The following is a 14,136-nucleotide window of genomic DNA, read 5'->3' on the forward strand; positions in this document are numbered from 1 at the left end:
AGTTGAAGATTTTGCTTTATTTTGCTCAAATTCTACTGCACGTATATGGATAGGCAAGCAAAGATGTGTTTTATTCACACGCTTGGGGGGGGGGGGTACATTTTAAGGTGTTTAGATTAATTGAAAAAGATTAAATATATAAACCTTCAAACTAGTAATGTTTTTTAGTTTTTTTAAATCTTGGAATTTTTTTAAACTTTGCATTCAGTGTTTGAATGTATTTTGTGTACACATAAAATCACACTTGACGATCGATGACATTTAGTTTATGAAGGCAATTATGTATAAAAAAAACGAAACTTTAAAAGCGCGGTTTGATTAAATGTTACAATGGCTTTCCCTCATTTGTAGTACACGTTAGTGGAAGTTAGCGCAAACACGGAAGTAGCTAGCAACATTAGCCTGAAGATCATGGGGAACTGAGTCTTCGACATTTTTGACAGGTTAGTAACGATTTGCTCAATGAACATTAAGCTGGAACAACGAAACGGACCCGTTTTTATTAGCTGCGAAGTTAAATAACGTATTAAATTTCGTTAGCTAATTGCGAGACTGTTTTTGCTTCACACGAGCAGCGCGAAAAGACTGCTTCGGTGGGGGCGTTGAGTGTTGATTGTGTTACTCCGGTGTCCAGAAGACTCATCTGTTGAAATATTTATATGTCGATGGTTGAAACCCTGCATGTAAAAGGAGTCAGTTCTAATAATGAGATGTAATTGGGAGTTATGCGTTGTACGATGATGGCAACATTAGCAACTGTGCAAAAGACATCAAAACTGTAAAATCGCTTTTAAATCAGTGGTTTGTTGAATCAGACCGCAATAATAACGGGCTCCTAACCGCAACTGAGTTTTACATCATGCTGAGATTTTCTGATTCTCCATTATTTAAAACGTTTTCACAAACAGCATTTAGCATGTCTTCTGCTACTAGCCTGTTCCAGAGCTACTAGACAGGATTTATTGACGTGTTTTCATTAGCCAGGAGTAACACTCATCACAAATGTCCTTCTGTGCTTTTATCCAAGCTTTCATTCAGCTCTGTGCAGTGGCGTTTTATTGATCGGACCATGACCATGGCAATGATTAGTTTTAGAGATTTGCTTTCTAAATAAAACAATGACAATAATCCGGCTTTCACAACACATATTTAAAGGTGTGACATGGTCTGAAGGAGATTATTTAGAAATTAGAAGAAGAAATAAGAAGAAAATATAATTTCTATAGCGCCTCTCAAGATAAAAAATTCACGAGGCGCTTCACAAAAACAAAAAATGTAAAAATATAAAAAACAATTTAGAAAATGGTTAAACATATATTTCAAATGAGCAAAAAATAGACAATTGTGATTTAAAAAAAGGTTAAGAAAGAGAGAGAGTGAAAAGGAGAGAGGGAAATTAGTTTCAGGGAAATTAGTTCCAGACTAGAACAAGTCTAACGCCATCAGGGGTTTGTTTTTTGCAGATCACTGAGGACTAGTTTAAGTAACATCACTGAATAATTTAAATTGATCAAACTGAACGGAACTGAACTGAAGTCTGCAGTTTGCCAAAATATTGTGAGGAAGCCAGGATTTTGTCAGAAATCAGAAAAGTAAATTAGTTCAATCACTCATCAGAGAAAGAAACACTGCTTTGTGTAATGCTCCATGTCCTGTCTGGGGGCATGGTGGTGGTAGTACCATGATGTGGTTTCCCTGTGTTTAGACATGAACACCTTTCTAAATAATCCCAATATGCATAAAATATAAAAGTATTTACGTGAATGGATTCTTAGTATCAAGTGGTTTGTGCAGTAAAACCCAATTCTACCGTAAACCCAAAATAATGTGTGTGAACTGACCTGAGTGGTGAGAAAAATCAGCAAAGATAAAGAGACATACTCATGCAGAAGTAATTACTACGAGTATCCAGTTTCAGCTGTTTCTGGTGTGACTGTCACTGAAAAACACAGAGATTAAAGTTTCACTATTACTACTAATGATTAAAAAAAATCCTCTAATTAAACCAGTTTATTGTCCTCTTCCTTTAAGTATTTTTATTTTTCCAAGACTTTGAAGGTCATCTTTATTCATATTTTTATTACATTTGCAGCATTCTCTTGTAAGAATGAATGCCATGCAAGTCATTGTCTGGGGGAAAAAAAGCTCCGGTGCGCCTGTTTGAGGATGTAAAAGTCAGCCGGAGGAGAAAGTGGCAGATGATGACAGGATTTGGAGTCTTATTTCCTGATATTTGGACAGCTCACTTGTGACTGGATAACAGTTGCTCTGCAACGTTGATGTTTGACCTCCACAAATAACACAAGCCTGAAGGAGTTCTGGTTTGTGGGGGAGTTGCTAATGCTAACAGTTAGCTTCTACTAGCCGAAGCATTCTCTGCTGATTCCTGAACGCTAAACCAACAACAGCCTTCCCCGTCGTGAGTCAAGATGGATGAGTCCATGAATGTTAAGTGACAGTGTGATGTAGATCTAATTCCATGTTGTCGTTCTTTTTAAAACACAGAAACAGTTTTGTTTACCTGTTTTGTAGTTACGTTTCGCCGATGGCTGCTGGCTTCTTCAGGCTGACGCTGATGGTGGCACGTCACTTCCTTCTCCGTTTATCTGCGGGCAGCAGAGGACGTCATCAGAACACCCCACCATACACAAAATGTCAGTAATCAGAACATTATATCGCCGAGCAAACATAATGTAATAAAAGTAGCCGTGGGCAGCACGGGCAGAATATCTTGCCCTCCGGTCAGAACCTGAACACACCACCAGTAGGCAACGACTTATAAAAGACACACTTTATTGCACAACCAATAATAAAACACAACGATAAAACACCATGGCCCAAGCCCTCTCTTCTAAAACCAACTGTCCAGCATGAGTCACGTAAGCAGCGGTACTTAGCTGTCACGGATGGTGTGACCCCCGTCCCCGGGGTCTGAGCTTCCAACGCCGTCCAACGCCCCGGGGTGTAGCTTGCGAGGACGGCGGGTAAATCCACAACATAAGTCCACTGCCAGAGTCCGTAGCGGCAGATGTCGGCGCGGCCTTGGCATCACCTATGCCCAGCCCTAGCTGTCTAAAGAAGGCGACCAGCCTTCCCTCCTGACGCTGGAACTCTAACCACCTGTTTGGCTATCTTCGTCGCCGGCAGCCCTAACCAGCTGCGAACGACCCCACCCCCCAAAGTCCGATGCCACAATGACAAGTCGACCACGCACACCTCTCAGTAGGTCTGTCACCCTTTTATCCTCCCTGGCCTCGTTATCCATAACGAGGACCAGCTGGTGTCCAATCACCACACCCTCGGAGCTCGGCAGCTCCCGTCTTCTGTTCATCACAATAATAACAGAAGAAAAAGACCGAAAACAAGAAGACAAACACATACAACACGCTTTCAAGACCTGCAGATTCCCGACATGGGCAATAAACAAAGGAAAACGACAAACAAAAACAGAAAGCAAAGAACAACCCAAAAAAAGAACCAGAAACCCAGAAAGACAAGAACCAAAACCAGCGATAACCCTACCATACATCAGAGGCATAACGGAAAAAATAAGAGCAACAATGAAAAAACACAACATAAACACACCAACAAATACATACACAACAGTTAGAAACAGACTAGTACACCCACAAGACAAAATACCAGCTGGACTTAAATGTGGAGTCATTTACGAAATCCCATGCAAACTCTGCAACAAAACATACATAGGAGAAACCGGACGCCAACTCAACACACGAACAATAGAACACAGAAAGGAGTGCGAGAAAGAAAAAGTCGAAAACACACAAGAGCAGCAAAAGAAGAAGCAGAAAGTACAATAAAGAAGTCAGCCGTAACAGATCATTGCTTAAGAGAAAACCATATAATGGACTGGGACAGCACACGGATCATAACCACCGAACAACAAAAATACAAAAGATGGATCAAGGAAGCAATCGAGATAAGGAGACGTGGATGTGGGACCATGAACAGGGACGACGGAGTTTACACGCTGGACCACGCATGGGACTGCATCGTCGGAGAGGGGAGAGCGGGCAGTAGAGGGCGACAACGTCTTCTGCTGCCCGCAGATAAACGGAGAAGGAAGTGACGCGCCACCATCAGCGCCAGCCTGAAGAAGCCAGAAGTCGTTGGCGAAACGTAGCTACAAAACAGGTAAACAAAACTGTTTCTGTGTTTTAAAAAGAACGACAGCATGGAATTAGAAATAACGCACAGCAAGAACACACCTAAGGTGATGTAGATCTGTCAGGATTTTCAGAACTGAGTATTTTTCCATCTATTTTGTATCAAAAGCTATTGCAGGAGATAGGTGTACAACAATTTTCTCGTTCAACCTGTATGTTAATCTCAGCGTGATCGTTTTCCAAAATAATAAGTAAAAACTTTTTTTTTTGTGATTTTGGTCTCTAACGCTAGTATTTCAACATTTGAACACACATACAAGCCACCTTCCCTCACTGCTGTGCAATGGCTTGTTACAAAAACAGTACAGATGCTTAATAAAAAAGCGGTTCACAAATGCCAAACCAATTTTGAAGTAATTTGGGAACTGTGTCACAATGTACTCTGTCCACCAGAAAGCACACAAGGAACTTTCAACAATAAAATATCTTCCCTCACAAGCGTCCTCGTCACCGTAAAATAGAGAAGAGGAAAAGCTTCTGTAGCTGAAAATTTACATTTTAGATAGAAATGTCACCTTTTAAAATGTAAAATAAACGCTGTTACATTGTTTTATTACAGCTAGATGCATCAAATACATCCACAGAGTAAAAAAATACTACTTTCCAATATTAGTAAGAATCTTTTTTAATGTTTCACTAAACCTGACCAATAAAAAGTGATCTTTAAAACAAGAATTTAGGGATTCAAAGAAAGTCATTAGTAAGTAACAGATGAGGCATTAATGCACATATGCATCCCAGACTGATCAGTACAGGATACTTTGCAGCAAAATAAGTTTTTATACTTATAGTCCATATTAATAACTGTTTTATCTTTAAAAGCAAATAAAAGAGCCGTTTTTTTTGTTTGTTTAACTGAAGGACACACATTACAATAAACTTCTTTTCTTGGTCATGCTTTTCTTATTTTCTGGTGTACTTCATGTTCATCACATGTAATAAAATATACCTTAATGGCTTCCTTCTGATCATTTCAGAAATGTTTGACTTTGTCCTTCACGCCTCTATCAAATACCCAAATTTTAAATTATTTTACACGTTTCTCTCATGTTTCTGCCGTCAGAAGGCTAGGATGGGCAGGCAGAGGAAGAGGATGGTGTCCGGTGAAGCTCCTCCCCCTCCGAGGAAAGATGACAAGCCCTTGGCGTTTCAGCGCAAGGACAAGAAAAAGAAAACGGATATCGGAAAAGTCTTCATCAACATCTCTATTGGCCTTTGCATATTCAGCCTCATCTGGTTCTTTTATGCCATCTACATGAGGTCCAGTCTGGCCAGACGAGTTGCGACTCCACATCCGTCGCCTCGGACCCTGGATGCCAACAGCAGTAGTGCCAAGGTCTCCCCAGAGAGGTTCTGGGGCTCTTACAGGCCTCAGGTCTACTTTGGCATGAAGACAAGAAGCCCCAGGTCCATCGTGGCAGGTAGAGCATCACTAAGAGCGAAGCTAAACACATTTGTCATAGAAGGTTTTGAAAACTGTACAAATAAGTGTGTCCCATCACTAAAAGGCCATTTAACGGCTGACACGGTGAAGGTTAGAGATGCTTTTTGTCTGAAGCTGTTGCACGTGTGCATCCTCCTAATTATCAGCTGAATTATTTTTTCTCTTTATTGGGGCGACGGTGGCACAGGAGTTAAGTGCTCGCCTCGCAATCGGAAGGTCGCAGGTTCGAGACCCGCTCAGTCTGTCGCTGTCGTTGTGTCCTTGGGCAAGACACTTAACCCACGTTGCCTGCTGGTGGTGGTCGGAGGGACCGGTGGCGCCAGTGCTCGGCAGCCTCGCCTCTGTCAGTGCGCCCCAGGGCAGCTGTGGCTACATCGTAGCTCATCCCCACCAGTGTGTGAATGTGTGTGTGAATGGGTGATTGACTGATTGTGTTGTAAAGCACCTTGGGGGGTTCCAGGACTCTAGAAGGCGCTATATCAAATACAGGCCATTTACCATTTATTTGAACATTTTTGCAGGTATGATGTGGATGCGTCAGTTTTCTGACATGGACATGAATCTAAGGCACACGTGTGAGCAAGGGGATCACCTCCAAGGCTACGGCTGGCTCATGCACGACGGACTCACCTTCGGCGTTCAAGAAATTCGAGAGAGCGATTTCACTCTGACCACGGAGTTTGTGAAGAGGATGGGTGGGGATCATGGAGGAGACTGGACCTGGAGGATCACAGCCAAACAGCATGTGAGCAGTTTTTAGAGGGACTAAACTTCCCTTTTTGATTCCTGTTATCTAAGCTTACTGGATACCTGTTTTGTTCCTGTCTTTAACCACCAGAGTTCTGCCCCCCAAGCACCCGTCATATCCCTGATGTTTTACGCAGCTGCAGACACGCAGGGTTCACTCCATCCTCATCTTGAGGAGAGAAATCGTCTCGCTTCCATCACTGGATTCTCAGAAGAGCTTGGAAACTTCAAGATCACCTTCAGGAAGCCCGTTACCGGGGAGCTGTCCAGCGCCAAGTATGCCAGGTAAATGTACGGAGATGGAAATGTGGGAGTCCAGAAATGCAATAACAAACCAGGGGCCTCATTTATCAAGCTTGCTTACGCACAAAACGGGGTCGGAAAACTGCGTAAGCAACTTTCCACGCAAACTTTGGGATTTATGAAAGAAAACTTAGCGGAAAAATGTGCGCAACTTTAAGCTGACTAAGGACCTGGCTTATGCACATGCTGGACATGGAGAGCACCTGCAGTGCTGCTGCTGAGACGGATACCATTATGAAATCCTGCAGCATTATCACTTGTACTCATTGTTGGGAAAGTTACTTTAAAAAAGTAATTAGTTATAGTTACTGATTACTTTGTCAAAAAAGTAACTCAGTTACTGAGTTACAGGATTATAAAAGTAACTAATTACCAAGAAAAATAACTACTTAGTTACTTTTTTCATTAAAGCATGCAAGAATTACTACAATAGTGAAATATAAATGACTAATGACTGGAACATAATAAAATGTCCAAATGTTTTTTATAAACCTGAATAATTTAAATAAATAAGCACTTAACAGGAGGAACTACTAACAGGAGCATTACACTAATCTAGACTATTAAAAGGTCACTGTGTGTTATTAAACAAGACCCCAACCAGCTAAAATTTAAAATTGCAAATAGAAACACTTGTAAAGGTTCCTGAGCCTTTAAATGGTCTCTCAGTCTAGTTAAATTACAGAAATGAATGTAATTTTGCATAGCATTTTAATTTTTCCAGCTTCACATAATTGTGTGTTTTTAGCAGCATTTCTGTTGCTGCTAATCTAGTAACGGTTAAATAAATAATTAAAACCTTTAAAATGACACTAGAAGAGGCACAAGCCTGATGGCGGACTTAAATATACTAACTTGGGTCAGACCCAAGGACCCAAACACAGAAGAGCTGAAGCTGGGTGGTGAACACAAACAGGTAGTTCTGATAACACCTGAGCTCCATGACGTCTGAGACTGATGCATCAGTGTTGCAGCGGGACTAAAGACATGATCAGACACAGGTTACAGCTGGATGATCTAGGAAGGTAGAAGATCAGGAGTCAGGACGTCTGAGCGGTGAACAGGTGAGCGGACCTTCGGGACGTCCCGCTGTCATGCTAAGAAGGGCACGGCTGCAGACCCGCAGATTCGTTGCTGCAGCAGCGAATCTGCGGGTCTGCAGCCGTAGATATTCATCACGTCTTCCTCGTTCTTCACCTCTGTAGCTCCTGATCAGCTGATGACAGCTTCAACACACCGCGCTACTTAACGCACGCATTTCCTTATCAGTAACAGAAACGATCGTTTTGTTAAAAGAAGACGGTAATTAATTAGTTTGCTCGTTACAGAAAGAAATATTTTTTATTAACGCGGTTATTTTAAATGGCGTTATTCCCATCACTGCGTTGGGTCTACAGCAGGCTGAGACAGTGAGAACACTGAGGGTCTCCACCCACCCGGCCAATCATCATCGTGTTTGTAAGTGCGTTACCGACACCTCTCTCTCCCTGGCTGCAGCTGATGTGTGGCGGTCAGAATGCCTCACACTGTTGCTCAACGTTCGTCAAGCACATAGTAACGCACAACCTTCCGTCCCCAGTAACGGTAACGGCGTTGCAACAGTCAAAAAAAAAAAAAAACTTTAATCATCCCCGAGGGGCAATTGTTTCAGTACAGAAGAATTGGTACTGTGGTCATTCGCAACAAGAGTCGCGCCACCGTTAATTAGATGAAAAGGGGATTACATGACGATAAACTGGGGGAGGGGAAAAAAAGGCATACCAGAGTTACTCCCGGCAGGGCGTAGCTTTACTATGCAAAAAAAAAAAAAAAAACGCCTCAAACATATAAGCACAAACATCTACAATTCACAACATGAGACACCGAGAGGAAGGCGGCGGGGGGGGGGGGGGTTTGCTGGGATCTTGTTTCCCCAGCGAGAGCAGCCCTATGGCGCTCAGCCACTGTAGCCACAGGTGGGAGGGAGATCTTGGGAGGAGCGCAGAGCACATTGACACCTGCAGGTTGATGACCTCGCCAGGCTGAAGTCCACCAATCCGAAGGCGGGGGGGTAGGTTGGGTTTTCACAGCATCTGTCTGCATTCCTTCGTGGGGGTTTGTTGTTGGCATTCACAAGGCTGCCATGGCGTCAGATTCGGATAACAAGACTTTGTTTGGGTCAGGCAGAGATAATTTCCTCTCTGCCTTGAAGTCTGTAACTGATCATTCAAGTCCTCCAGTGAAGCCAATTCACGTTTTAAACATCTCCACACAGTGGGAAAAGTAATTAATTAGATTATTCCGTTACCTAAAAAAGAACGCCGTTAGTAACGCCGTAATATTTAAACAGCGTTGCTCCCAACACTGCTTGTACTGCTTCGTTTTCACACAGAACAAGACCCCCCCACACACACACACGCACACACACACAAACACACACAGCCTGAAGTGCAGAATACGGAATGCAGAATATCAGCAGGGGGGCAGATAGAGACTGAATGTCATGCGTCTGTGACAGTGTGTGTGTCCTGTCACTGTGACCCGATTGATCATGCGCCCTGGCTACTTATTCTCCGTTTGGCTGACTGGTTAGTGCGCGTGACTTTCACTCGGGAGTCTGGGGATCGAATCCCAATCGGACCATTTTTATATCCGCCACAGATCTCTCTGAAGAATTCACAACATTGACGGCTTCAGCAACGCTGTGCCACTCCGTGGATTTTCTCTTGCATGTTTTGCAAAAGCACTTCCTTTCATTTCTCCACCTCACCCACAGGTACCTCAATTTCTGCTTCTGTGAAATTGTGCTTCCTTGATCTGCATTGATGTTTATGTTTATGTATTTAGCAGACGCTTTTGTCCAAAGCGACTTACAATTGATAATCGGCATGTTGCCCTTGAGGCTAACAACAACAATAACAACAACTTGGAGAGGAGGGCACAAAGGAGTGGACGGTAGAGAGGGGGGACGGGTGCAGGGAAGGTGCTAGTTTAGAAGATGCTCTCTGAAGAGCAGGGTCTTCAGGAGTTTCTTGAAAATTGAAAAGAAATTGATCTATGGTCGCCATCGTCATTGGTGGAGCGCTGCAACAGCCGGCTTATGTATATGCATGAGATCCACAAGGCACTCTGCATTACTCTTTATGGCAGTAAGTGGGCGTGGTGAGGGCGGGATGTGACTAAAATGCAGCTGAGAAACATTCTCGTTAGTCTCTGATTTACGAAGCGGAGATTGCTGCAGCTGTGCGTACTCCATGTTTGATAGATCACAAACCTACTTGGTGTAAGTACATTTTTTTGCTGAGCTTAAGTAGGGTTTTAGTAAGGATTACATGCTATGTTTGATAAATGAGACCCCAGGAGGTTATCAGAGTTCAAGATCATTAAAGACAAACATCTTTCTGCAAAAAAGGAGTGCTCGGACAGCTAAAAGGTTTTGAGTAAACTGAATGTAGAGGTGTTTGCAGTAGATGTCAGTAGAAATGTTGGACCAATAAAGAAAATGGGATGCTGCTGTAATCATAAACATCTCCTGAAATAATCATTAATGATAAATGACCCCACTTGTATAACGCCTTTCAGAGTCAGAGGACTCTGAGCGCTTTACACCGCGGTGTATCATTCATCCATTCACACACACATTCACGCGCTGGTGGTGAGCTACTGTGTTGCCACCTGGGGCGCATTGACAGAGGCGAGGCCGCCGAACACTGGCGCCACCGGTCCCTCTGACCACCACCAGCAGGCAAAGTGGGTCAAGTAAGTGTCTTGCCCAAGGACACAACAGCAGAATTCTCTGCCAGGATCCATTCTACAACCCCTCCGAGTCTAATATGAGTCTAAAAAGGAAAGTAAATGTGGGAAATTTTAAGTTTTCAGGTGGAAATGTAAGACATTTCTATAAATGAATTGTTTTATTACAAAACTTTACTTAAAACTTTATTTTTAAGATACCAAAAAAAGAAGAAAAAAACACTAGATGGCAGCAGAAGCTAATTTCAACATTTGTTATCTTTCAAGTTTGTCAACATTTAGTCGTCCCCCCCCCCCCCCCCCCCCCCCACCACAAAAAAGAAGAAAAACGAGAAGTCAAAGAGGGCTTTTTCTCAAGGGTTTGTAAAACAGCATTTTCTTTACATAAACAATAGAAACGTTTTCCTTTTTTAAACCATGTTTATTATGGTAACATTTACAGTTAACACCAGTTCCTTTGATTGGCTACAGAAGACCAAACTAGTAAGATAAAGTTTGCATTTAAAGCAACAACATCATTTGTTCAGGCACTTTTTGTAGTTTTTGTGTTTGTGTGGCCCTTAGACCAATCAGAAGACAGTAACTGTGAGTGTGGCGAGGCTTTCCCTGGTCTGTAGTTCTTGTCTGTATCACCAAATTTAAAAGCACAACTAGATTAATGCTAGTTTTTAATCTTTTTAGCTACAACTACCTGCAGACGGTCTCTCCTGGCTTGGAGAAGCTGACTGACATCGTGAAGCTCAGTCTGAACCGTAAGTTTGTCTACAGCCCGCCCTCTGGCGAGAAGAGACACTACATAGGTCTGGACACCTACAAGCCACCCCACCACCAAAGCCAACAGAAACCTGCCGACCCCAGGAAAGAAAGCGACTTTGTGGTCCACCAGGTGACCGTTCAAACGCCGTTCCAGATAGAAGCTTTGTTTGAGTCTGGAAGCTTCTTCGGTCGGCCCAACCAGCTGGTGAGTTCTGTCATGACTCAGGAGCTGGAGAGGAGGAAAGCAGAGTTTAATACAAAGTTTGAAAAGACTTTTAGGCTTGAGAGCAACGGTTTTAGCCAGGCGCAAATTAAATTTGCCAAAGCAGCACTGAGCAACATGTTGGGTGGGATGGGTTACTTCTATGGCCAGTCGGTGGTGCAGTCGGTCCATAACGAGTACCCACTCCTGTACCCTGAAGGGGCTTTATTCACTGCTGTCCCATCCCGCTCATTTTTCCCCCGAGGTTTCCTCTGGGATGAGGGCTTTCATCAGCTGCTGCTGAGTAAGTGGGATGCCCAGGTGACACGAGAGACTATTGCCCACTGGATTGATTTAATGAACGTGGAAGGCTGGATCCCGCGTGAGCAGATCCTTGGAGACGAAGCTCTCAGTAAAGTCCCGGCTGAATTTGTGGTTCAATGGAACGAGAATGCAAACCCACCCACTCTCTTCCTGGCTCTTCAGGAACTTGTTGAACAGCTCTCTTCAAATCTGGACGAGGCAGGATCGCAGCAAACCGTAGCGTTCCTTCGAAGGCTCTTCCCCAGACTGAAAACCTGGTTTGAGTGGTACAACACCACTCAGAAGGGACCCCTACCCAATTCTTACCGCTGGCGTGGACGAGACAAGGACACCAATCTGTTCCTTAACCCAAAAACCTTAACCTCTGGGCTGGACGACTACCCTCGGGCATCGCACCCCTCGGCAGATGAGAGGCACGTGGATCTGCACTGCTGGATGGCCTTGTCCTCAGGCGTCATGGCTACCATAGCTCAGCTTCTTGGTGAGCCCTATGAGGACTACAAACACCTGCATGATGTGCTCAGCGATAACAAGCTGCTCAGTGACCTCCACTGGTCCGATCAACTCGGTGCTTTCAGTGACTATGGCAACCACACAAAAGCTGTGTCCTTGGTGAGGGAGAAGGTCTATGTACCTCCAGGACAAGCACGCCACCAGTTTCCAGTGGCGCGCCTTGTGCGCTCTGTCCGCAAGGCCCCCAAGCTGCAGTACGTCAGCGCCTTGGGCTACGTTAGCTTGTTCCCCTTCTTACTGCAGATCCTCCAGCCCGACTCGCCGAAGCTGGAGCACATCTTCAGAGACATGAGGGACGCCAGTAAGCTTTGGACACCCTACGGCCTGCGCTCTCTCTCTAAGACCGATCATCTCTATATGCAGCGGAACACAGAACACGACCCTCCTTACTGGAGGGGGCCAGTGTGGATTAACATCAACTATTTGGCAGTCAGAGCCCTCCACCACTACAGCAACACAGAGGGTCCATACCAAGAGAAGGCCGCTGATCTCTATCAAGAACTCAGGACTAACATTATCAATAACGTTTATAGACAGTATGTTGAAAGCGGGTATATCTGGGAGCAGTACAACGACAGCACAGGGAGGGGGCAAGGATGCCACCCGTTCACCGGCTGGTCTGCTCTGACCGTATTAATGATGGCTGAGCACTACTGATGCTTCTGATCTGATCTGATTGGTGCTGAAGATGCTGGCCTTCATTAATGTGTGCAGCGTTCAGGTAACACGGACTGTTAGGACATGTAGTCTAGTCGACTACACCAACAAAACAAGAGAAATCATTCAGCTAATTTGTTCATCAGCCCTTTAACTCAAATCGTTTTTACAAATGTCGACCATTTTTAAACAATTTCCACGTGCAGCTGAACTTTTGAGTCTTTAAGGTGCAAAACCCGTTTCTGTAAACTACTGATCTACTTTTCTTGTGGTTTCAGACTAAAATGAGGGAAAACAAGTCTTAACTGGTTATTATTACCGGTTAACACTTGTTTTCAGAGGAAGTTGCTCAGTTTGTGTTTTCACTTGACTCATTTACAACCATTATCTCTAATTGTGCCATTATCCAATAATCGATGGGTTTTCTGTCTTAATTGTCAATGATTTTGTTGCTTAATTATTTAATTGAATTCTTAAAAATGATTTTTGTGTTGTTTGATGTTTCCTGTTTCTGAAGGCAGTCTGTAGTTTCTTCTGACTTAATAGGGCGATTGAGGGAAATTTTGATTTGTTTTATCAAAATCAATAAACAACTTAAATACCTTTTCCCAGTCCTCACCTTTATTTATTTATTTATTTATTCAATTTTGCTAATGCAACTATTTTTTTAATTTTGAGCGGCAGTTGCTGTGACTCTCGATTTTTCCTTAAAGTAACACTTAGTTGTTTTCTTTTTTTGATTGGAATTGGTCACTCTGAGTCTTTCATGCAGGCTGAACATGAAATAGTCTCCTACACCTATCTTCTGCATTAGCTTCTAATAGAAAATCAACGGCGAAATTCTAAGCTTTGAAAATCCTGACACATCTTTGACACACTGAGTTAACATTTATGGACTCGCCCATCTTGAATCCCGACAGGGAAGGCTGTTGTTGTTTTAACATTCGCTATATAGCAGCGGACATCTCGACTCCTTTAAGGTAACCGTAGCATTAGCAATAGCACCACACGGCAGAAGCTCCTCCAGGCCTGTGTTATTTGTGGAGATAAAACATCTATGTTGCAAGTTATTGGTAGAGTCGAGTTGCTGTTATCCAATCCAAGGCAAATTCAAATATCAAGAAGTAAGACTCCAAAACCTTCCATCTGAAGCTCTGCTGTGATGTGGGCAACTTTTAGGTCCGAGAAATGGTGCATCTGTATATTTCTGCCCCCCAAAAATGACTTGCAAGGCATCCATTCTTACCAGAGACCACTGCAAATTATTGATT

The 14,136-nt window shown here is 43.4% G+C and overlaps 1 protein-coding gene across 2 annotated transcripts; it reads left to right on the plus strand.

The window, feature by feature from the left end:
• Nucleotides 1-332: 332 nt before the first annotated feature.
• mogs (mannosyl-oligosaccharide glucosidase) lies at nt 333-13,471 on the plus strand. 2 transcript variants are annotated; one of them, XM_015943736.3, is made up of 5 exons: nt 333-443; nt 5,254-5,608; nt 6,153-6,376; nt 6,470-6,663; nt 11,095-13,471. In XM_015943736.3, the coding sequence occupies exons 2-5, from the start codon at nt 5,260-5,262 to the stop codon at nt 12,863-12,865; spliced, it is 2,538 nt and encodes an 845-aa protein (XP_015799222.1). In that variant the 5' UTR covers nt 333-443; nt 5,254-5,259; the 3' UTR covers nt 12,866-13,471. The 2 variants fall into 2 exon arrangements, with proteins under 2 accessions (XP_015799222.1, XP_015799221.1); XM_015943735.3 differs by having other exon boundaries at nt 344-443; nt 5,251-5,608.
• Nucleotides 13,472-14,136: the final 665 nt, after the last annotated feature.

Source organism: Nothobranchius furzeri, chromosome 6 (genome assembly GCF_043380555.1).
Source record: "Nothobranchius furzeri strain GRZ-AD chromosome 6, NfurGRZ-RIMD1, whole genome shotgun sequence".
NCBI lineage: Eukaryota > Metazoa > Chordata > Actinopteri > Cyprinodontiformes > Nothobranchiidae > Nothobranchius > Nothobranchius furzeri.

Excerpts from the sequence above, each read along its gene's own strand:
- mogs (XM_015943736.3), top strand. The coding sequence starts at position 5,260 with ATGGGCAGGCAGAGGAAGAGGATGGTGTCCGGTGAAGCTCCTCCCCCT. Across the intron at positions 5,609-6,152 it reads CCCCAGGTCCATCGTGGCAG|GTATGATGTGGATGCGTCAG; the intron begins GTAGAGCATCAC and ends ACATTTTTGCAG. Across the intron at positions 6,664-11,094 it reads TCCAGCGCCAAGTATGCCAG|CTACAACTACCTGCAGACGG; the intron begins GTAAATGTACGG and ends TAATCTTTTTAG.